The sequence below is a fragment of the Microchirus variegatus genome (assembly GCF_963457635.1).
Source record: "Microchirus variegatus genome assembly, chromosome: 9".
In the NCBI taxonomy this organism is placed as follows: Eukaryota; Metazoa; Chordata; class Actinopteri; order Pleuronectiformes; family Soleidae; genus Microchirus; species Microchirus variegatus.
The window spans coordinates 19,157,581-19,183,465 of NC_139810.1; the positions used below are offsets into that span (position 1 = coordinate 19,157,581).

Genomic DNA, 25,885 nt, shown 5'->3' on the forward strand with positions numbered 1-25,885 from the left:
TGTTGAGTCCCAAGTTGATGACAGACAGAAAATGGACTCACTTTGGCTTTCTTGCAAAAACACTTATACAAACACTCACTAGCCGACACACACATATTTACACACAAACACACACACATGCACACACTCACTTTTGATGCCAAATTTAGTCCCAAGCAAATGCAGCCTTTTTGGAGTGACATGCTCTTGCCAAGTACAAGCCTGTGGGTTAAAACCATTTGAATCCAGTCCTTGCTGCATGTCATGTCCTGTTTTCTTGTCTGTATGTCTGTCTGTCTACCCATCATTGTAAGAATAGGTGTTGAATAAAAGCTGGACGCTACTTTTCTCTTTGATTTAATTAGAATAATCCTTTTACCTCCATGGGGTCCAGAGGCTCTCCATTCTTCAGCCAGCGGTACGACGGTTTGGGCTTGGCACTGGCTTTGCATTCCCATACCAGAGTGTCATCAATGGTCTTCTGAACATCCTGAGGCTTGTCAGTAAAGTGAGGCGCAGCTGTGAGGTCACAAACAACGTATTGGAAATTTAATGCAGCGCAAATGCTTGAGTAATACCAGTATGCAGCACTTTAACAATAAATCAATGAAGCGACTAGACAGGCAATTAGTTCATTTAAAAAGCATACGAGGGCAAAAATCAGAAATCCACTTCCAATTAACCCAAAGTTAAACTCTCGATGTAACTGCCTGGACGAGCCTGAAACGAGAAGGGATCAAAAACTAAGCTGTTTCCTAAAAGGTTAAAGGTTAAAGGAATAGTTATTAGATTTGCTACAGCATTGATTAAGTACATATATTGCAGGTATTTTACAAGGATCAGATTCAGTCACCATTATGCTGCTGACACAATCTTACAAAGAATGGGTTGTAATTCTTTTCAGCAGTGCAGTTAATAACAGAGGTTACATTTGCTTTTTGTCTTTTGAAACACCAGCAATCCATGGAAAATTCCTCTGTATTTATGATAGTGGTCCTGTTGTCATATAAATGACTAGCACCTTATCTCTGGCGACATAATACGATTTATGGCCCTAGTGAGGCACCCACATAAATACAGGACGCCCTGCCAGGGTCAGGGGGAACAAGGTAGTTAGTCTATCTGCTGGCCAAGGTGTGTTACTTTGATATGGTAATAGTTTTAACAATACGGCCACATTTTCTTCTTGATTGAAAGAGCCTTTTATCTTATTTGTCTCCATGCAGATAATAATACAGTCACAGCTGGAAACATGTCTACGGTAAAATCTGTGTCATGGACTTTTTAGGGAGGCAAACAGGGATTCAAACCAAATGTTTTTTCCATACAAATTACAGTCTCTCCTCTCACTGGGTCATAGTGTGGCTGCAAGTATTATGAGTGAACCTGTTTAAATCAGTCACAGAGTGCTCTGTGGCCCGCAGAATTGCTGCTTTGAGGGTAGGTTGGCTCATTGTATCCAGATCAGTTGGTGTTTCAAAACTGTGTGCCAAACACCTTAAAAGAAAAAAATCTGTACAGATGATGTATTTGGATGCCAATGTAAGTACACTACTTAACAAAATATACTGCCTAACATTAGTCTTGCCGTTTATAGATATTTTACAGTAGGAATATTATTATATTACATATTCGATCTTTAAATACTATCTAAAAAAAATGGGAATTAATATATTTCCTGATTTAAAAATGCAACTAATAAAAAAGGGTCCGTTGTGAATTCTAGTAAAATAAGTGTCAACAACAGCTAACAACAGTTAACATCAAATACATTTGCTTAAAAAAAAATGACACACTGTTACCAATGATAACCTAATGGAAACAAAGTCGTGATGAAGTCAAAGCTATTGTGTGTGAGCCCATTCAGTAACAGTCAGCTGCTTAGCCATGATCTGATTTGATAATCCCCCAGAACTACAGAAGGACAATTAAGTGAGAAATCGAAAGAGAAGTCAACCCTTATTGTTCCTGCGCCCGCATCGGCTGGGTGTCGCAAACACCACATCCCTATATTGATTCTGCTATTCTGCTACAGAGTTGATGGATGTCCCACAAACGCCTGTCTATGGGAGTTTAAAACGAGATTACAGATTTTTATCACCTGGCGACAGGCCAGTCTGTGGGGCTTTGTGATAAGACAAGACTTAAATCTTACGAGGGGAGACATGACTTCCACACAGCTACAGTAGAGAAAAGGTATATAAGCCATGCGGCATGGTATGATACAAGTTGTTGAAACAGCTTGACCTTAATCACAAAAATGACCCTAACGTGATCATACCATTTCCCAAATATTAGACCTATAGCTCATCAAGATCCAGTCTCTTTTCTTGCACTGTGACAAGGTGCTTCTCTTGAAAGTGAGACATCTTTAATCTCCAACCTACCTACGGGTACTGTGAGCATTTCATCTGTACCCACAGGTGCTGAAAAACTCTATTATCATATCAAAGACATCCTCCTTCACAGGAAAGAAAAATCTGGATTTGATGATTTCAGTCAAGCACGTCCCTACTGGGCCTTGTGGGCAGATATCATCAGTGCCTAAACTGCAAAATAATGGAGAGTGAAAGGATAAAAATCCTTCATCAAGGGCCATTAAAGCTTTCTCACAATATGGGCCATAAGTCCAGTGTTGGTGACGGAAAAATCACCTCTTTCTGGAAGGTGGTATAAATCTGTGGGACCCTGTCGGCCGCTGGCACAATACAAAAAGCTTGTCAGAAATGAACTACTGGTAATAGCGTAATTTACTACCAAGCTGCGCACATTTGTCCACATGATGCAGTTATATATGAGTTCGAATAAAAGCTACAGATTGCATGACAACAAATAAAATCTTTTTTTTTGTTAGAGTCACACCGAAGCTAGCCTTCGATTTTCAGTCAGGCTAAGTAGAAGTGAAACTTTACAGGTTATGAATCTGAAAGGACAGAGAATTTGGAGTCAACTTATAAACGTACATGCAGAAAAATCAGGGGAAGAATTTTCCAACTCACCATAGAAAGATAGCTTTCCTTTAACTGAGTTTCTTCCTCTGCTGTTTTCGGCCACACATTCATATAACCCTGCATCCTCCTGCTGGAAGTAAGGGATTTCTAAAACTCCACTGGCTTTATTGATGTCCACTTTCCTGCCAAAAGAGGCTCCATCCACTCTTCTCCAGCTGATGGTTGGCACTGGGCTATGGATATAACAATAAAACACAGTCACAGGGAAGAACACTCCTGATGATTGTCCAGGGATTTAGCTTAATTGAAGACACGTGTGATAACACTATGACTAACCACGGCATTGTTTAATTAATGTGAAACAGGAAAGTGTTTTCTCCTTTGTATATTCTGTGTATACAGAACAAGAAGGAATCATTAAAACATGAAATCCGCTGCTCTCCAAATCACTTCACAAGTGTCTCTCTACATATTGCCAGGCAACTCGGAATGGCAATGCAAATGTGCGAAGAGTGTAATAGCACACAGTGGGACATACTTTCCAAGTGCAAAACATTCCAGTTTGACAGTTGAGCTTTTAGCGACAGGGACAACTTCAGGGAACTGAACTTCGATCTTTGGCTCATATTCACCCATCACACCTGAAAGAAAAAAAGTAAGGAATGAATAAAAACGTAGCTTATTTGTGTATATTTTTTATGAAAAATATCTATAAAGTACACAGACATTTACTGAGCTTTATTAAACACCTACTTTGTTGTAACATGACAAAAAAGATGACCAGTCAGTCAGAATAAAGCCAAAAACAGAAAAAAGCAAGTTGCGTCTGTGGGTCTATCTGTGTGTCTGTGACAGGCATATCTCGCTGACCGTTAGTCAGATCGCCCTAAGACTTTGGATATGGGTTGAGCATGGCCTGAAGGTGTGCATCCATGATTTTCAAATTTTTTGGAGTAATTTTCGCTGATTTTTCACACTGCACTTTCGCTGATTTATCATGCTACACCAGACAAGCAGCGGCTCATCAACAGAAGCTGCGCTGTCCGGAGCAGGGAGGTGGGAGTGAAGAGGCTGTCCTCACAGTGGGTGAGACATTTCCACCTGGTTCACCACAGAACATGGTGTTATACTGAAACAACCAAGTCGGTGTCCATTCACCAATATGCAAGCACATATTTATTTCGCATTAGCATGCTACTACTTTGCCGTTAACTTGGGGAACCTGTTTCCAATGGTAAGCTAACAAGGCTACGATTAGCATTAGCATAGGGCTAACATAATACAAACACAGTGCAACCTCATTAGGCACACCGTACATGTTGTAGCTAGCTGGCATGGCTGACAGTCACAACATCTAGCTACACTAATGCTAATCGAAAATGAATGACATTTGCGTTGTGCCTAATAAGGTTGCACAGTGTTTGTATGATGTTAGCCTTTACATTCCTTATCATCGATTACCATAACTGAAAAATCTTCTTCAGCTCCCACTATAGGAATACATACTTCCTACGGGCACTGCACTAGTACTTTATAATAATCTGATCTCCCTGTTTAACCAAACTTGTTGGACAAAGTGAGCAGTAAAAGCACAGTACATTCATACGACCTGTTTAAGCCCAAGCACAACAGTCGAGACAGAAAAGGTAGAAAAAAAAAGTTCATAAATAAGGAAAATATAATTCAATTTTCTGGCAACAGATGAACACGCTGGCAAAATGTTCATCTTGGCAGGTTACACCTAATTAAAGTCGCAGCACTTGCATTTTGAAAGTAGGTCAGTCTCACAAATAAATCACATTTCACTCTCTGTTAAATTCAGCAACGATGATGACTTTCATACCATCAACTCGTAGCACGAGAGGAGTCGGTGGTCCCTGCACGCTGCTCTTGGTGACCGTGTTGGTGACAACACACGTGTAGTTGCCCACATCAGAGGGTTCCACTTTGGCGATGTAGAGGTTGCCAGTCTTCTGGGACACAAATCGCCGTGTGTCCTGAATGATAAACGACGGGTACTCGTTGAAAATCCATGTGAAGGTAAGCTCTGTGAACGATATGAGACATCATGTATGTGAGACACATGGAGACTTTTTTGTGTCCAATTCCACAGACTCGAGTATCTACTCGATTGATCGATTCGTTTGAAGCTTTTTTCATGATTAAAACAAGATTTCTGAATGCTTCAGCTTCTTAAATGTGAATATCTTCTGGTTTCTTCGCTCCAGATAACAAAGAAATCATTAAAAGTCAATCATTTCGAGAAAATAATTGTTACTTACAGCTCTACCGATACTGATATTAGTCCTATACAGTCATTTTAGACCATTTATGAACTATGAAGCTGTTAACCACCCATTTGTGTCCACCTGTGTAAAAAATACTGTTCTCCCAAAGAGAAGAAATTTAACAACCCAAAACATGACTCAGCTTGTTTACATTTTTACCGTCTGCGCATAGTGAAGCATGCGATATTAAAAATTAAAAAATTAGAAACACAATTCATCACTGAGGAATTATAAATGCACTATGTTGACACACTATGTGCCATGATCTCATAAGAATGACTCGCTTTGCAGCGGAACATTTACATTCCACTGGAGTGGGACGCTTGTCTTAAAAGGTTAGATGCAAAAATGAGGAGTGGGGTGACAGGCACTCAGGCCAATTACGGCCCAGGGCTAAGACAGCGAAGAAGCTCATGTTGCCTCAGACACTGCTGAGACAGGAAATACAATATAAGGTCTGAATCACAGATCACACCAATCACAGCACAATGGTTTATGACACGGGATCTTAAATGAGGGGGACTCTGACAATGATCATTAAAACCTTTTGGCTACAGTACAGACCATGATCATTTTTTAAATTATTTTTCCTGCCAGAGTCACCTCTGTTACAATAAAATAACCCTGTAATTGTATTACCACTGTATCTTTAAATTATGCCCCGTCTTATTTTTTATTCCCCTGCTTAAGGATTTACGACTCAATACGAACTTATTTAAAAAACACAGACAGCGGTTGTTCATAAAAGAACAACAACAATAACAAGCATCTCCCTTTGTGGCTGACACGCAGCAGCAGTGAGCCTCACATCAACACTCAAGCTGCGGCTTTTGCATTAAGAAACTGTATAATGCATAATAAAACCAATGTTTTCGAGAACCTGTTATTCAGTATTGTACCACATATAGTTTACTATTCATCATCCGTGATAACAAGTTGCTGTCTAAGACTCCCAGTGTGATCAAGCAAATGGAGTGGAGTCGGAGAAGCTATGAACTACCAATCAGCAACATTATAAAACAAGAATGATGATGTTTTGACATATTGACACAAGGATAGATTGCTCTGGACCATATTGCATCCCTGTCCCAAAAGCAATCTTGGCCATTGGAAAAAACTTATCTTGTAAAAGATGACTCGACACTCCACTACAGAGAATGATTGAGAAGTGAGTTGGACACTCAACGACTGACTCAGTATTCTTCACATCTGACACAAGGATGTGTGGGGCTTTAACTATATTAATGCAAACCTTGTGACTGACCTTGTGGTCATCCCAAAAACACACCGCAAGCCTGAATGTGTTTTGTACATGATGTAAACAAACATTTGTTTTGTTGTTTGCTCAATAACTATGATAATAACTTGTAGTTATGGATCGATTTGCTTTGACATAAAAGGAATCTTGCAATATTTAGTAAAAAGAAAAAAGCAATTTGGACAACTCTTTGCAAAGCTAAAACAAATCTAATCCACATAAAAAAATCAAAAATAATTTTACTGGGGCTTATAAGATGGACAATTAAACCCATGGGATTGGTCACATTTGTGAGTCTTTTAATCAGCTTCCAAAATCTCTATCTTTGAAACAAAAACAAAAAAATTCACATTCTTTAATGACATTTTAGAGATCCAGTAAAATGGAGTTAAACTGTTGTCAAGTATTAATCTTCTCAAAATGTTGAACTAATTCCTCAGTGAATTTCATACACTCATTTGACACACATAATAAAAACACGGTCCATTTCAGCGTCAACATGATCCATTTGAGCCGCACAGGAACAGCTGTGATAGCCTCCTCTCCTCTAAATAATACATGGTGGCTCTCATCCTGACAACGTTATTTATATTTAATGTCTGTTTTTCAAACAATACCGTGCAAAGGTGAAGGGCACTGGAACAACAGCGAATAAGAGGTAACCAATTTGTTGCTAAAAGATTCATGGTGAGAAACAGGAAGCAGGAAACAGGAAGCGGAAAAGCCTCATTGGCTATGCTTAATGATTTGACTTGAGAGCCTTCTGTGGATGGGCAGTAATGGAATAATGCAATCATGAGTGACAGTGAGTGGCAGATTTTCATTGTGGTTCCATTTAGCCCTTGTATAATGAACAGGCAGCATCAATTCCTCCTTAATGACCTGAGAGGAGCAAAGAGAAATGGAACATGACAGGCCAAGGACATGCTGGATCCACACTGTGTATCATATAAAATAAAAGTGTATGCACTTGTGGCAAACTTTGGGCTCCTAAGTCTGTTCTCCAGACACCAACCAGGGCCACCTTTCTGTATTCATAACACACAACAAGTTCACTCGATGCAAGGGCTCGGGTCACGCACATTGGACAAAATCCCTGCAAGCTATATGTGTTGTTACCAGCCAGCAAGCAGACTCTGCTTTGGGGTAGATGCAGTGGATACAGAGAACAAGCGATTTCAGCCTTGAGTAAATCTAAAAGGCCCATTTCCATTAGTAAAAGGAGGTCAGGATGCATTAGGTCTTGGGAAAACCAAAGTCATTCAGACGCTCTCAAAGCAAAAAGGGGGGGAAAAAAAAACTACATCTACATCTGCAAATTCAGGACAGCACATTCAGAGAATGCCGCTGGAACTCCTCTTGGATAATTGACATTATCTTGGCCATTCTCTAACAACCTGAACCTGCTTTTCAGTTTTAGAGCATCCGCCGCCACACGAAACTAGTTCCCGCAGCTGTCTTGTGGGTTCTGAGGCATCGTTAAAATGAAATAATGGCTTCCTGAATCATGCATGGGATATTGAAATCCTTTAAAGGGGAGATGAGGCTGATCCATGTCTACGGCTGCATTGTGCCGAGCATGAATTGTGTCCTGTCACCATTTATAGGAGCATATTTCTCACTTTTCCCCAACACTTTGAGAGTGTATTTAAATGCCAGGCAGATTTTCTTTGTTTCAAATGTGCAACAATACAGCCACAGTGCCACAAATATATCACACAGCACACCCTCATTCTACCTGGGGTATTTGTGTTTGACATGCCCATAAATGTCTTACATTTGCAGATATGCTGGCAACACTTGATGATATACAACCCTTATTTGCAAAACCTGTTCGTAAATGGTTAGATTAGATTTTCTTCACTCTAAAAAACAAACTGTGTCCAAAAGCAGGAAAAACACATGCGAGTGTAGTGTGTATGTTTGTCTATGTACAAAAGTCTTGATGGATAAAACATCACCACAACAAATACGGTCAGTCTGGCCTTTCAGCAAAGATGCTGAAAATTGGCCATGATTTATGCTAAAGTGCAGCTCAACACCCTCAACATCTCCATAATAGACATAATCTACAATGGCAGCGGCTGAAAATGTTGTCAGGAAAATGGATCATTCCAAACACTGTGCTATAGGTCTCCAGAGCACAGACATGATCCGTCAAAACAAGAAGGGAGAAAAAGAGGCCATCGGTGTAAATAAAAGCAGCGAGTACATTACTGGTAAGACGGGACAAAAGCAGGCTCTGGCTTTTTGTGTGTTTGATAAAAAAGAAAGCAGGGAAGTAAAACTGACATTTTCATTTGAATGAATATGAGCAAGATTAGCAATTATCCATCATTCCCCTTAACACAATTGCCTACAAACACACACAAAAAAAGCTTTGTGTGTGCTTTTTATGAGCTTTTGAGAAGCTCATAAAAATCGCTCATGTAACTAATATATTTTGACTATGTGACGTAATATTGATAATTGAATCATGCAAAGAATCTTGATGTAATTCCATGTCCACCACTGTGATGAAGATATCTGTGAGAACAATTTAATGTACATGACAAAGTGGAAGAGACTGTAGTTTATTATATTTACTTTATGGGCATATGTCCATCCATGCTTGCTGTATTAGCAAAAGCTCCATCTTTAATCTGTTAACACCCCGTATAGACAAAGTGAATATTGTTATATTTTATCAGAGGTATTGTACTTGTTAACTTATTACATGATTTCTGATATTGTACTGATAATAGATTCCCAATAAAGGGAAGCAGTAACACTTTATGCATACTGCTGTGGGCCAATTATTGTTTTTTTTTTATATTTGTTTATTGATCCATTGATAGGGAAATGCCCTCCGTTTTGTGCATGTAATGATTGTTCATTTGTGTTGTCTTCATTTAAATGTGTTATTTGGTGGTTGCTATAGAACACGAGTGCCTTTCAAGTGCCCTATAAGATGCCCTTGCAACTTTGTTTCCTAAGTTTACCTTACAATCAAAAAGGGTTAGTCCCCAGGGCCGGCGCCTGCCAAAGAAGTGCACAGTAGGTGTCCTTTTAAATTTTCACCCCTGCCCTTCCAAATGTCAGTGCACCCTACTGGTCTGCACAGATTTAAACTGGAGTTGTGTGCTGATTTGTCCACGCAGAGTCAACGTGGACGAACAGGGAAATGGCCTGGAATGGAAAAAACTTGCACTGATATCCTACAGTAAGGGCACTTCCACTACACAGCTCCAGCTTGGCTCGCCTCAGCTCGGCTCGGACGGCGTGCTCATGACCCTTACAGTGACGACGCTCTCTCTGCCAATCAGTGCACAGCAGTCTGTCCACATCACCTATAGTATCAGCTCGGCTCACTTCGAACCTCACCAGGGCAGGCACTAAAACAAGTACCAGGTACAATCGCTAAAGGAAAAACAAAAAAAAATATGCGCCCAGTCGAGCCGTGTTGAACTGAATAGTGGAAAAGTGCCATAAGTGTTCTAAAATCCCGTTATTGCATGAAACTAAAGGAAGCAAAGAGAGTAGAGGCCCTGCTCAGTGAATCATCTAGTAGTTAAAACAAAATATTACAAAAAACGCTTTCCATTCATGTTGAGGAATGAAATAACAAAGACGATTCATGTGAACGGGAGGTGAGGTCCACAGGTTTTCAAATAACAAAAGTTTTTTAGATATTATTGAGAATCAAACATGATTTATTATCCACCTTGTTCCTGTGCTTTAAAAGTCCAGATGTTTTTTTTTTTCGCATCATAAGCTTCATAATCTCTGGGAAGAACCACTCAATACATTCATTTCCAGAGTCACGCAGAAGGGCTCCTGAATAATCTGTGAGGTTTGAAAATGCAAGTGTAACTAAGGGGTCAGTCAAACAAAGCATATGAAATACGTTTGAACATTCAGTGAATGTAACATCTCATTGAGCTTGCGCCATATAGTATATATGTAATTACACTACAAACATAGCACACATCACTGATGTCAAGAGAAGATTGGTCAACATATAATGTAAATGCTCTGGCCTCAAATTGCAAAAAATACAAGGGTTGTTCTTACACAATAAATCACATTTGCTCCCAGTAGGAACAGTTACCATATAGTGAATATCATGTTTTGTAAACCTGTGCCTCCACTATAAGCAACTGACTGAAATGACGATGCAACAATATCACACCATATTGCTTGCAATACATGCCTATGTTTCTCGTCCAAACTTCCAAGCGCTTTCACAGCAGACAATTCTTTATGTTGCCATAAAGAAAGACAGAATGTTGCGAACGTCCTGGCTAAACGGGTGACGTTTCCTGTGAATAATGAATAAACCATTGAATTTAAATTGCAGTCCAAAATATTTTTGGCCATTGTCAAGACACTGTTACTTCAGTACAGCAGTCCTGACAATGCTGCTATTCAGTTTTCAGGTGGTTAGTTTGTGTGTTGGCATTTGGACACCTTGCAGTGGGGAATGTGTCTTAAAAAAAATATGACACTACAAGGCTGCCAAATGTAAGCATATGGCTCATTGTTGCAGCTTTTCTTGTTAACATAAGGCGAGATTTCTCATTATAACATAGAAAATAAAGCACTACAAATGTAAGCACAGCGTTAGCCGGGTATACTTGTGACTATACGACACAAAAAACATCTCTCTGCAGCTGCTGAAGAGCATTTTTCCGCATTGGGATAATGATGACAGTTAAACAAAAAAGACAAACGGTTTTAAGCTCAGTGTTTTAACACAGTTTAACAACAAGGGGCCAAAGCAACTAAGTCTGTTACATAAATCTCACAACAATAAACTTGCTTCCTTTGTTTTTTCACAGACAATATAACTGAATTCCTTTCATATATTATATTGGAATGGCATAGGGAAAAACTGGAAAACTGAGTTTGGTTTGGTTTTACATAATTCTGTAACCTATTAATAAGGCCAGCAGAATTATAAGCATAAGATGATCAAATGGTAATATTCCCACTGATTAAATTGCATCTTACTTTATACATATTTGTATACAAAATGATTACACACTTCATCATTTCAGTTACATTCTGCACTATTATTCACTGACATGCTACATGGTATTAGTGTTGCATTAGTGCTACCAGTTCATCACAGATGTTGACACATCAAATACCATATATTATGGCATGACTGTACATTTAACCCAAACTAATACTATAATAAAACCACCATACTCTTCAACATCAAGCCTTAAAAAAAATCCACACGAGAAAAGTAGCCTGACTGTCTGGTGGAGCAACAAGCCATTTTCAGACCCCTGAGTAGAAGTTAATAACACTGGTCACTAACTCTCACTGATAGTGCCATGGTGGCAAAGGGCTGATCTGAAGCAAACAAAGCACCTCCAGAGAGAAGGTCCATTACTCAGCCTGGCAGGGACCCAGCCACAGACAGACTCTCCACTCTGGATGCCAAAGTTTGTCCTTGTGCCCAATGAAAATGAGGCCCACAGGCCCAAAGTGACTATCCCAAAGTAAAAAAAAAAATGGGTCCACTACACTGATCTCAACAAAAACAAAAAGCCAAGAGATCTAACGGGAACAGCGCAAACATGACTTCCATTTTATCCAGTTAAACAGGAACATGATGAGGAATTAAGACAAGGAAAATCACTTTCTGGCCACATTCACTGATGCTGATCAGACGGACTAATGAGTACTGAGGTATAATATAGTATATCATACTGTAGGAGATAAAACTTACCTCCAGAGTAAGGCGGTGGGCCACACAGCAAGACCACTCCTTGACCTTCACGGACCCTCACTGGACTTCTTCTCTGCGTCTTGAAGTTTCCCAGGTCTGTTTACCACAACACAAAAGCACAATCATTTCACTCTAAATCAATAAGCAGCACACAGGAAGCAAACAGAGATAGCCTCGCTGAGATGAAAACACAAAACATGTCTGTGGTTGCTCAATCATTTCCAATCTGATACTGACCAATGAAGAACTCATGCATATGCAAATGCTCATGAACCGCTCGTGCCATGTTTGCATAAACGCACATGTGGTGCAATAAAGTCCTGAACACTTCTGACTGTAGCAGAAAGCAATTCCTCAAGTATAAGTCACACATGAGTGAATTTAATTGGAAGTGCACATTGTTATCACTTTCTGTGTTTCATCCACTGCACACAAGACCAGCAACAATTAAATGACTAAGACTGAAACATCATTTGTATGGAGACCGATTACATGTTGACAACCAAATGAGAGAAAGAAAATAGAGACAGCAATCCTTGAAGTCTTTGCCTTTTGTTGCCCACTGAGGCTCTTGGAAATATCGCAGGCAGCACAGCCAAATATGACACTGCCATATGAAGACATAATCACGAGTGAATTTGGAAAACAGAGAGGAAGAATGCAAAATGACAGACCCTGCACAACAGAATGACCTGAGCTACATAATGAATCAACTGCATTATCTTTACAGGCTTTGTCAGTAATGGGAAAACAGCATTCAGCGGCTCAGTATTACATCAGCCTAACTAAAAGAGCTGAAAGAGCAAAGCTCATATGATTTCACAAATGAATTAGTAGCTTTCATATTTGGTGCAGACAGATTGAGCTGACGCGTCAGTGGCCAATTCTTAATCTATGGATGATTCATGTGTATTGCCAACTAACATACAGCCTCTCTGTGCATGAACAGATTCGGCACAGTTTTGGTCCCTCCAAAACAGCAAGACATCAATAAATCTCTCTAGATCCGACGAAGCCCCTGAGGAAATGTGAGAACTCTGTTAATTCACCATTATCTTGTTTAATGCTGTGTTTGCCAGATATATTTGTGGGAGCAATTATGACCGAACGTCAAGTCACATCAAATTGTCATGCGGGTTATTCACAGTACATTCTACAAACTCAATAAAAAAAAATAAAAAAAACACTTGCTAAAATTAAAACTTTAATTCAAACTGAAGCTTAAGCACTGTTTCCAGTATCTAATATTGTTGAAAGCCATACACTAGCTCATCGATATAAATAAACCAGCATTGGCAACGCAGAGAGGCAGAAATAAAATTATCTTTCCCCTGGCTCATCCAAACATACAAGTTTCATCTTATCTTATCTGATGTCTTTTAATATTTCAATATGAAGTGATAAACAAAAACAGCAGAAGCCAGCATGCAGTTATTTAGCAGAAACAATACCAGGACCTTTAAACTGAGCCAACTGGGTTTAGCCATTATTTGTGTCAGGCATATACAGTACATTCTGCACCTCCTATATGTCACAAAAACATCAACCGACTACCACAGTGTGGTAATGTTCAGATAATGTCCTTACGCTACTTCATCTGTGGACCATAAATATCTGTGCCAATATGTCAGTCCAAACCAAAGTGCTTGGCTGACAGACGGAGTGACAGCGCCAAAAGTAAAAATAGGTGCTTCGTTCGTTTCACCTACATCAGCATACAGTCGTGCCCTCGCTCTCTGATAACATATTAAACTACAGCCGCTCTGCCACGGCTCAACCTGCTGAGTCAGACAGTATATCCCAGTAGTAAGGATTTTTAATGGTTCGATCCAAGGGTTTCAGTAAATATTCTGCACACTGTTGATATTCCAGAGCAGTTGTGGAATAAAAAAAAACAGTGTAAAACGTAAAACCAACCTGGGTAAGAGAAAACATTAGGTTCACTGTAATAACAATGTATTTCATATAACAGTACAAGCTATTGAAAGGTCCTTTTTTAAATAGTGACTATTTTAATCATACTGATTTCCATAATTATTTTATTTTTTATATTAGTATGTATGTTAGTATATGAAAAAAATGCTCATGTGAAACATTTTATTTTATTTTTACTGCACAAAAGGTAATTTGCTTTCAACTGTGACACAATATCCTCGCAACCGTTTTGACTCAACATGTGAAGTGCAGTTCTAGTTCAAATCACTAAAGAACAGTGTTGGTTAAAAGATAATATGTTATATTCTGTATAACTCGGGTTATTGTGACTTACAGCTATGGATTTACGTGATGCTGTCTGCTGTGAACAAAAGGTGGTTCCCTGTTTTTTGTACGAAACCAAATGCTGCTTGTCCATGAACAAGTAGCTGCAACTTCTACTACCTGCCAGTTTTGGCACTCAAATATGCACACACACACACACACACACACACACACACACACACAAAAAACACACACATACACTTTCTACTGGTTGACGAGTGCACGCACACGCACGCACCCGCACGCACACGCACGCACGCACGCACACGCACGCACGCACACACACTCCTTTTTTGCCAGTGTGTTTGTCATCCTCAGTCCCTTTTCCTATAAAATATAAGTCTAAATAATGGATGGCTTTATAAAACTGTGAAGATTTGTTTAAAAAATCAACTTCAATATACTTCAAAATTGATGTTGGCAGTTCAAAGGTACATACTTTGGGCTTAGTATCCTAAAAGATCTCTGCACAACACGTCTCGGTTACGATGACACAGCTCTTTTTTTGAATGGGTCACTAAGGGGGTACTGATGGGACAACTGTAAGACTGTATGTAAAGGTACATAGAGTATACCCAAATGAAGAAACAAAAGATAAACACTATTCCATATTATCTTCTATTTCTAGTATCCGAAACACCAGAAAACCAGTCTTTTTAGCAATTGGAATGCCATTTTCCACAGTATTTTGCTAAAAATGGGGGTACGGACGGGACAGGGGTATGGACAGGACATTTAGGGTTTATTGTGCTACATCAGGCAAGGTCTTTATCACAGAAATGGTTTATGTGGTGGTTTGGTATTTGGCAATAGTGTGTACGGTACATGAAACACCTAAACAAGCATCTGTGTGTCATTACCGTCAGGTAAACAAAGCTGTGCCTGAAAACATAATAGATCAGAGAGGCCAGACACAATTGGGTAATTTTGTTCTGATATTCTTTCCATTAGCGGACACCATAAACAACCAGGCCCACGGAATAGAAAACACCGGGGCTGCTCAACTCCCACTAAGAGTGAAACTCTCCTGATTAATATTCCTTTGGAGTATGGTGGGGCATAAATGAGCTAGACACACTAAAAGCCAACAATGCCTGACAACCCAAGCTGTTCTGTACCCTGTGGATCATCTTATCAAGCCTATCATGGGTCTGCACCTCCATGTGCCTCTCCATGGCTGGGTTCAGGCTATTTTGAGTGTTTTCAGATCCATGAAATTGGATGTGAATTTGAATTTATTTGGGCCTGCTAGTCCAATGTGACCCATTGTCATGAATGAGAGGCGATTGCAGAAGGAGAAAAAAAAAAATGAAGCCATTCTGTTAGAGTTTGAGCAGGAGGACAGTTTGTGATATTGGGACATTTGCCTGTTATTTGAAGTTCAGTGTCAATCCTACATAATGTAATCATAGTAGAGGCTCAGCCCAGCTCATGATGTGATCATATTAATGTAATTTTTGATGAACTTAAAGGTAGCAGAAGCAGTTTAATGTGGTGGCATTTACTGTGTTTTTTTTTTCTTTTTCTTTTAATCTTCACCATGAAATGCCATCATTCCAAAGATCATTTTCAACTACCACTCACTTTTTCCTCAGTCCCTTAAAAAGTTCTGAAAATGCTATATCATGCATACATGAAGATGAAGAAGATGTTATTTAGATTACTTTAATGCATTAACTTGTATTTGATATCGAAATCCCTCATCCTCCAGTCTCTAGCTGTCTCTCAAGGCCTGGATCCTCCCAAGTGTGGATTCATTGTCCAGATGTTATCAAAATGCATCACAGCACCGCTTCGAATGCAGCAAATTATGTCTATAGTCGAAAGATGTTAGAGCCTTTACAGTGTCTTCAATGAAACAGTCCACAGAATGTCCAGATAACTGGCTTTTACTTATCAACTTATTCTCCAGTGAGTTCTTCTCAGTTAAGTAATTCTCCACAGGGCTCTGCAGCAACCGAGTAACAAAAACATTATTAGATTTTGGTGGTGATTGGTATTCATGTTCAAGTACTGTTGAGTGCTTTCTCTAAATTATGCAAGTATTTTCTATTATTACCTAGTAATCGTAAAAATTTAAAGTATCTAAAAGGAGACAAAAGTAAGTAAAAAAAGCTGCAATAAATCTGTTTTATAAAGGCAAATAAATATAAATAAATACCTGCAATAAAATGACTTATCTAAGAGTTCTCAGGGAACCATCATGCAGTGAAGCACGAGCATTGAGTGACGTTTGACATTTCAGGAGTGATAAGCATCAATGAGGCCCAATTCTCACAAAGCCCTACCGCTGGTTTCTCCTGACATCTACAGCACTGCAGTGAAGTGAGGCATTCAGACAAATGCCCACTGCTCCCCTCCTTGAAAGATGATCTAAAACCCAAATTGAGCACTTAGCATCACAGCACTGATAAGAATGTTATCGCCCCTTCCTCAGATGCTTTTCAGCTGAAAACAGACTTAACTTCTACCTGAGGCACCAACAATGAGTAGAGCGTACAAAGCTAATAGAAACGACGGACGAAATACAGAGAGATAGAAATTGTGCAAAGTAATTATATGGATAAGGCGGTTGCGTTTGATCAGCCCTATATGAGGTGCAATTACAGGACTGAATTTGAAAGGAGGAATCACGAGCACAAAGACACAAGTGAGTCGCATCCTGCATTTCCTTCATAAATACAGCAATTTCACCCTTCATTAAACACGGTGTTACCCTTGTGGCTGAATAAGCAGCACTGCATAGGCTGTACCATCTTCCCTCAATGTGTCAGACATCTAGTTCACTTACATTATAGGCCCTGGAATCTGTTGTATAAAGTTGTATCTTCCAGCAGGGATAATCCTTTCACTTACAGCGAAAACATCCCTGGGAGATTAGGAAACTCAATCTGGCATGATAACCAACTAGATTATTCCTCCCAGCAGTGCAGCAGGGGAGCTGAACCTTTTAAACATTTAAGTCTGCGTTGTCAACAGGATCAAGAACCTTTATACTTTTAGACGTTTAAGCCCTGGCCAGATGGTAACAGAACCTGTTATGTCATCCATCTTTCAGAGGATTTAAATGTAGGCTATCTGAACTAAATACATGTAGATTCATGCAATACAAATTTAATGCTGTGGGGTATCAGCAGTTGGCACAAATCTAAGACACTGATCTTCATCAGCATTAACTACCCTGAATAATTTACTAAATATAGATTACATTGCTAAAGAGGACACTGTACTGCTTTTAATAATGACACTGCGTTAGTCAATGTGTCTACAATTGTTTTCTGCACTCCAGCTGAAAGCACTGGGATCAGACTTCCAGGCTTGATAGGATTATGAGCTGGACTTTTAAATAGATCCTTGTATTCTCTTCATCGGTGGCATTTACCTTGATTTTTGTCTCATGGAGTTATTGCAAGACAGACTGAGTGAGGGACAAGCTTGTTGGTGTCTTTTGGAGTCTGTAACACATGACTTCATACTGACTCATAACTGACTGCACCTCCAACGACACAGCACACTTAATTAAGTCGAACCGGGAGCAATAAATACGGTGCGTGACACATCCGTGCTGATGTTTGCTCTCAGTTGATGACAAAAGCTGCAGGTTCCAGGTCAGGCTCAGGTGACGGATGAAACCAATCACGGTGACATACAGTTCTGCTCAGGACTCAAAAACTAATCGGAAATGTGAATATTATGATCAACAGGCTGCTCATAACCCAGGACACCGGTGTGTCCTATATGCTAAAGATTTAATGGTACTTTGTGACAAAGAAACACCAAACAGTGGTGAGATGGATACCTCTGGTGCTCTCTGCCAAGGATCATCTCTGCCTCTGCTATGGCAGAGAAACAGACATCAGAATTCAATCTAGCTGCACCATCTGTCCACAGATATAAGAGCTGTCATTTGATATGGGCTGCCCGTCAAGAGTGGAGGCCTCAAGTTCACCTTGCCATCAGAGATGCCTGAGACTTTGGTCTTATAAAATGTGATGGATGAAGGCTGTAAAGCAACGACTACACTGGAGTTTGTCAAGGCCCACCGCACAATCAAGTCTTTATCACAAGGGTGCGAGAAGTTTAGAACCACCAGGCAGAGTAAACACAAATGGCAGTGTTTTATTCAGGGTTAAAAGAAAAAAGGATAGATACTATGATATAACTCAGTATAATTATAATGACTGGCTTACTTGTTTTCACATAATGTTTGCTGGATCGGGTGAATGTGAGGGTCTGTATCACTAAGAACACTTCTGGTAAATCCTGTCAAATTCACTTGGAATTTAACTTATGAGAATACGATGGTCAAATATTGAAGGTCAAGGCTTCTGTGGCCCAACTAATATATACTTTTTGCCAAGTGAATGCAATATCTCAAACATATCTCAAGGGATCCTGTCAAATTTTGTTACACATGTTCACTTTAGATAAACCCATAGAGAAACAGAACAAATGTTTGTGTCATGGTCGCATGGTCTCACAAAACGTGTGTTTGGCCATGTTTAAGATGAAATCTTTAAAGTTTATAAAGTCTAAATGTGCATGATATGTGAGCAAAATGATAGAACTGCATTGGTCAACAAAGGCAAACAACTGCTGGTGTGTAATCCTAGTTAAACTTGCAGTGCCTGCTAATACTGACTTAATGTCAACATTAAAGGTCATTTTTTCCAAAAGGTTTTACAAACATTTTGTCATGTGTCCAACAGAGTTGGGCGACAAGTACAAAACAGATGGATTTCTACTTACATGCAACATGTAGACTGGCCTCTCTGCTGACAATAGTTCCAAAAGAGTTTGAGGCCAAGCACTGATAGATGCCAACATCTTCCTCCTTATTCAGGCGGCTGATGTGTAAGTTTCCTCCCATGAGAGAGTAATGCGACCCTGGCCTGGGCATGATAAAAGAGTCGTTCAACTTCCACCTGTGAATGAAACAACACACAAGACATGACCCAGTGTCAATACAGAAGGTTTATGTGCCGTGTATTTGTCATAACCATGAGCCCTGTGTCAGATAATGACCCCTGATTAGTTATATCAGTCAGAGAGATTGTGAATCAAAAATGGACAACATGGTGAAATAGAGAGTGCATAATTGCATAGAGCGGGCAAGAACAGAGACGACACAGTCTGATGTTGCTGCAGCAAAAACAAAAATTGACTATAACTCAAATTAAGGGGACAATCAGCAACAGGTCATTTCAAAAACACTGTTCATTACTATTCAGGCTGTTATTCACTTCACCCACAAGTCCTACTCACTAATCAAATTCGGTACATTTTGACTGACATGTTCTTTGTCTTTTGAGTCTTTGTTCATCATCAGTCAGCCAAAGTGGACGGCCCTCATGCCCCGAAATCAACATCCTCGCGTTCAATCACAGTGATTATCACAGGGGAGGAATCAAGAAGCAGGACTGCTCAAACAAGTTGGCTAAAAGCAAACCACAGGACAATGCTGGGTTCTGATTAAACATCTTCTTTAACGTAATACAACAATCCAGCAATTCTGTGTCTGTGTGGCTGTGAGAGACTCGGAGAGAGAAGAGCAAAATGCAATTGTGAGCAATCAACTTTTAACTAAGCACGATGTCTGTGTTTTGATTTGAGAGACTTCTTCTTCTTGTTCACTTTGCATAATTGCAGCTCGCATTCCAAGGGAACCTGCTGTGTTGATGCATGTGACCATGTCATCATAAAAAAATTACACAGACTGCAAGGTTCTGTTAACTGTGAATAGCGATTAGAGAGTACAAGCCTCTTACGACATGTGAAAAGCAATGGCTTTCTAATTGTATTTAGCACAAAACGCTCATAATATATTCTGGCAAATTTAATAAAGTCACTTGGTTCTTGAGAGTCTATACAGCGCACCCTGGCAAAGTTAATGTGCAAGTAATATCTGTGAAGGAAATGAGGGGAAAAAGAACACAATCTATCAATAAAAGTGAGACTTGCAATGGCAGACTTTTTAGAAATAGCTCTTTCTGAAAGAAATGAGGCACAATTAGGCTAACCGTTGGCTCTTCCATCTCAATTAGATTTGTACAACTCTGAGAGAAAAAGCTATCTTTATGTTTCTATTTTATCTTCCTCCCCTCTTTTGTCCATGGACATTTAACAAAGCCAGTGGGGGGAAGGGCTGAAGAGAGAAGGGAATGGAGGGAGACATATGCAGCAGAGTGGTGCTCAACAGCAGATTGGCTGATTGGATTGATTTAGTGATTTGATGTTGTAGTTGGAACTGTTCCAAAGGTTCCAGATGAGAAAAATCAAGGATCCATGGTGACAACTTAGAGTGAGAGTCCTATGCGGCAGCGGTCTTTGGGTAGTATAACACAAATTAATTTGTCCTTTTGCCCCTGAAATAGACCTACCTATATTTACCTCAGTGAGAATTCACTAAGCATATGACGCCCTACTGCTGAACCACGCAAGGACCCAAAAGTCATTTCCAAAGCTGTCAACAGTGACCTTTATTTCAAAAAGGGACTTCTCATGTCGATGACAGCACCATGTGATGTGTGCAGAGCAAACTATCACAGCAGTGGCCATCCGAACATCAGTTCCATAATAAAAAAGGATGAAAGAAAAAGATATCCTAACAGCTTGTGCTAAATCTAAAAATCATATCCTAATTTGGTATATAAACGCCTACAGTTGGTGACAATTCCAGTAATTGAAGAGCCAATTAAAGCAAAATGAATGAGGTGGGGTGCAGGGCACGCTCAATCAGAAAAGGAAAAGAAACATTGATGAATTGTTTTTATTTTTAAAAAAGAAGGACTATCCAGACACTGAAATAGCGTCTTTGCAGCTGATCCAAATGATAGGATCTTGTACATTCATTTCAATTTGTGTCCATTAGGCATAGCACCAAGGATCTACAGCCACATTAACGGCTGCATATGCTGATGTTATGAGAGATCATTGCAACCTATTACACATTAAATGCTTAGCTTTGCAATCTGCATTTAATTACGCTGACAGGAGTGCAACATCTATGTGAACCCATTTGATAGATTGTGAATTAATAGCACATGCACTTGATGTGCTTCATTGCAAATCATCGTTTTCCATTTGTTTCCATTTGTCCTCATTTCCACAGCAGAGGAACTGGACATCAATTTGTTTCTACCACAGTCCCTGGAGGAAAAACATAAGGCGAGTGCGCTGAACATGCACAATGAACGACTACTGTTAGTGTGCACCTTTATCTATTGTGTGATTTGTATAATGACAACCTCCATATCATAATGCCCTGTGGCAGTGTCTGAACAGCCCCTGGCAGTGATTCTCTACATAAAACATTCACGGGTGTAGTTGTAGAAAGACTCTTCAGACCATCTCGGTCATTATAGCAACTGAGTTTTGGTGCATAATCCTCTTGGGTCACTTGATGTTCCCAATGGTCACTGATACTGACAACAGGAAATGCTCAAAGTGGATTCTGCAGCAGATCAATGTCTATCTGGCAATGTAAAAAAATATGACAGGGCAGCAACTAAGGCTAATTAATTCATCATTCTCAAATTAACCATGACCGACAGCAAGGCTTAGCACTGCAGGCAGTGAGCAATGGTGAGCCATAAGAGCCACCAATCCCCCGGTTTTCCAGGGCAATAAATACAATCTCATTTCGGTTTTTAGTAGTGTTGGGTTGCATGACTTAAAATCACAGGATCACAACGTTTTCCCTGTATACAAAAGGTATTTTTTATGAATGATCATTCCTGTAATTACTACCAGTTATTACTTCTTCATCAATATTATTTAACAACACTTTTTAAGAAGCAAGCAACATTTCCAAACGTGTTCTTTGTGCTTCCTGATTTTTTGTTTGCGATTCTGTCCATGGGTGGGCCTTAGGAAGCTGCCTGCTGATTGGCTGTCTTGAACTCACCCCCCCCCCCCCCCGAGATCTGACAATTTACTAATTGTACTAATTGTAATGATTAAAATAATGCTCCAAAACTCAGTAGCCAATCAGCAGGCAGCTTCCTCAGGCCTGCCCATGAACAGAATCGTAAAACAAAAAATACAAAAACACAAAACATTCCGATCATTGCAAACAAAAAGTGTATTTTCAAACAAATTAAATATAATAATTTCAAACGATTAAAAATTAATTATTTTGTTTGCAATTTTGATTTGTGTTTGCTTAATTCATAAAGTGTTGCTTGCTTTGTTGTTTGATAATATTGACACAAATCTAATTCCATACACCCATAGAATGTGTGGTGCAGCAGTAAAAATGGTCCTCTGTCAAACAGCATTCTACTGCGTCACCTTCCATCAGTCTTGCAGCATCTTGTGGAAATTCACGACATAAAAAAATAAATACCGGTTTTCGGAATGAACCGGTATACTTAAGGTTTTGTCAATCTAATTCAAAAAACGAAGCAGAAACTGTATGCAAAAGGTCGTGCGTATGTTACCTGTAGAAGGGCAGAGGGTGGCCCTCGGCCTCACAGCTAAACACCACCTCTCTGCGATTTTCTCCAGCTTGAAAGGGAAACACCACACTGCCGGGCTGTTTGGTGAACATGGGCCTCAGCTGGACTCCACTTCCTGTGTGGGAAACCAAAAAAATAAAAAGAATACATCAACTGTGATGTGCTGGTGATGCAATAAAAACACCTTTTTCAGAATCAATATTTATATGAAGCCAACGGGAAACAGAGCTCCACAAGATAAGGTTGAATCGTTGCATTTCTCTGACACTGATCTTCATTTTTCATATTAGTCACTAAAACGTACTAGATCCCTGAGGTGGTGCATAATCAGCTGTTAACCTGCATAAAAGTTTAATGAAAACATCTAAATATACAGACTTGTCAGAGGCACACAGTGCTGTCACAATGCGTCAGCACAATTTTATGTAATCCCTTCAAACTTATTGCCACCTTCCCAAGGGATGTTTCCCACACACAAACACAAGAAAGACGAGAATAATATGGTCTCATTTTAAATTCTCTTTTCATTCAAAACATCAAACCAGTGTCCTCCGAGAATCAGACAAACAAAAAGCCTCATCATTTTCAAATCATTTAAAAAATATGTATGAGAGAAAGAGCTTTTGTTTTGTTGCGTCTTGTGCTCTTTCAACGTTTTCTCTTGTGGAACCGGGACACAAAATTTATTTTAGACTACCCATTATTCGTAAAAAATGAAATGTTGCCGTGATACAACAAATCCACTCAGTATATATTCAGTGTGGTTTTATTACACAGCACACAAAATTTTGAGTGATACTAAGGCACTGTTGATTTGTTCTGTTTGTGAGAACAAAGTCAGGCAGCAGCACGTTACACCCATGGGGTAGTCAACACTTCACTGAACTAAACACTTCTTTCTGTAATGGAAGGGGATTCAAGAGTATTTGTCATACATTTGCATCTCCGTGATGGAGCAGAAGAAGGGAGATACTGCACGTACAATATCTGCCATGACCGTATGAAACACAGGTAGCCTTCCAAGTCCCTGAAGGTTTATCCTCCTGACTCAAGATACTGTAACTCTCTGAGAGGGTGTGGGATTGGAAGGGGACCTTGCAGACTATTTTTCTTCCTGACTGCAAGGATGAACTCCAGAGAATAAAAAGGCCGCCTAATTATAATACTTGTTAGATGAAGCGTGTCCTCTGAAGCAGTGCTGACAAGTGATTGATTGCGAGGAAGATGCTTTAAGTATATTCAAACCCAAATCCTCGCACTTATTGTACCCACACTTGCCGGAATGATAAAATCTGTAGTAAACATGCAATTAATCACCCTGCCCTTCCAAACTGATGAATTTTTTCAGTTATCACATCACAAACATTTGGAATCAGCATTGTTTTATTTGAAAAATAATTAAATTAAAGATTTTGTTTAAGTATGAATTGAAAAACGTATTTAGCACACCTAGGTTACTGTCAATAATCTGATTTCTTAGAGACATGCAGACACCTTGAACGGTTTATTCCAGTTACCTGGTTGTTACCATTTTTTTTAGTGTGCATGTAAACGCACTCACTGACCCAGAATCTATACAGACCTTCTTCTTCCATTGGATCAAATTGTTAACATTTCAGGTGCTGATATGTAAAACTGTTGTTGCTGTCCGTACTATTAACATGAGATGTTTTATTTTTATTGTGTTTTTTTTGTAACATCTTTACTGGCGTTACTGTACAACACTTGTTGTTTTTACCAGTGCTTCATAAACAGAACTGAAATGGATTGGACTGAATTGCCTTGCTGTTGAAATCCGCTATACAAAATACATGTACCTTGCCTTGACTTGGTAATCGTGCATGCACTGCAAAAACACTGCAACTCAGTGTTTACGTAGCAGAATGTATACAGTTTACTAATGATGGATGCCAAAGAATGTTGGTGCTAGAAAAAAAAGGAAATGAATTCCATTCACATGTAGGGTGTTAAAGTGTACTGTATATAGTGCAGTTTCACTGAGTGAGTCACAGTGAGTTATTCACAGTGCTTATTATGCAGTGAACCTCTCACATGCTGTGCTGTTGCTACATTTTTACACAGGCACCTGCAACGGAACAACTTGCATTATGTTGACTGCAACCAGCAAACACACCGTCATTTAACCGTCAGTGCTTTGTTGCATAATGTGTGTGTCGCCCCAAGTGAACGGCATCAAAAAAATGTAAGTCAACATTCAATTATTGGGAAATTAATCAACATAGATATTTGATCGCAGCCAATACTCTTGGTTATGTGACAATGGTTATGATAATTAGGGATGGGACTTTTTTGTCGACAAATCGATCGACAATCGACACGTGCACACCTCGACAAAAAAATTACGAGTAAAAAAAGTCAAAGTGTCACAAACACGTAAAGTTCACAACCACGGAGGTTAAAGAAGCTGTGCACAAAAGGGTGATCCTGCTGTCCAGGCTCCCTGCGCTCTCAGATGATGGTGCGCGCATCACCGGCTCGTTCTCTCGAGTGGCTGTGCGCGTCCAAGCGTGTGTGTGTGTGTGTGTACGTGCAGTGCGAACGAGGTTGCGCTTAAGTTTAGGATGGGGGTGGGGGACATGACACAAGCGCTACACAAATGAAGACGGCATCTCACCCAGTCAGGATCACTGTAATTCACTCTGGTGGACACCTAACGAACGCAGGTTCAAAAACCTGAGCCCTCTGGCGAGTGGTGACACACGCGTTCCAGGGGAGAGTCCGCTTTTTTTTCTTCTTTTTTGCCCCTCATTTTTATTATCGCTGTTCTGATGGTCAATAATGGACATTACAGCCATGTTTTCCCGGGGCTTAGCCTAGGGGTTCAATTCACACTGACACTAACTCTCTGTAACTCTTTCGTATCCCTAACAGCAGTGAAAGTAAGATGTAGGAAAGTAAGATGTAGGAAAAGCTGAATTATTATGTGTATTTTTTCTAAAAAAAACATT

The 25,885-nt window shown here is 39.7% G+C and overlaps 1 protein-coding gene across 1 annotated transcript in view; it reads right to left on the reverse strand.

Annotated features, from left to right (window-relative positions):
* cntn3a.1 (contactin 3a, tandem duplicate 1) overlaps positions 1–25,885 on the reverse strand; it is a gene marked incomplete at its 3' end in the record, with an annotated part of 60,468 nt that overhangs the window by 28,123 nt on the left and 6,460 nt on the right. The window contains exons 2-8 of the mRNA XM_083895119.1: positions 22,899–23,031; positions 19,207–19,382; positions 12,199–12,294; positions 4,774–4,977; positions 3,469–3,571; positions 2,979–3,163; positions 359–498 (exon numbers count right to left, since the gene is read on the reverse strand). Coding sequence (XP_083751245.1) covers positions 359–498; positions 2,979–3,163; positions 3,469–3,571; positions 4,774–4,977; positions 12,199–12,294; positions 19,207–19,382; positions 22,899–23,031 — 1,037 coding nt within the window. The remainder of the gene's footprint in view (positions 1–358; positions 499–2,978; positions 3,164–3,468; positions 3,572–4,773; positions 4,978–12,198; positions 12,295–19,206; positions 19,383–22,898; positions 23,032–25,885) is intronic.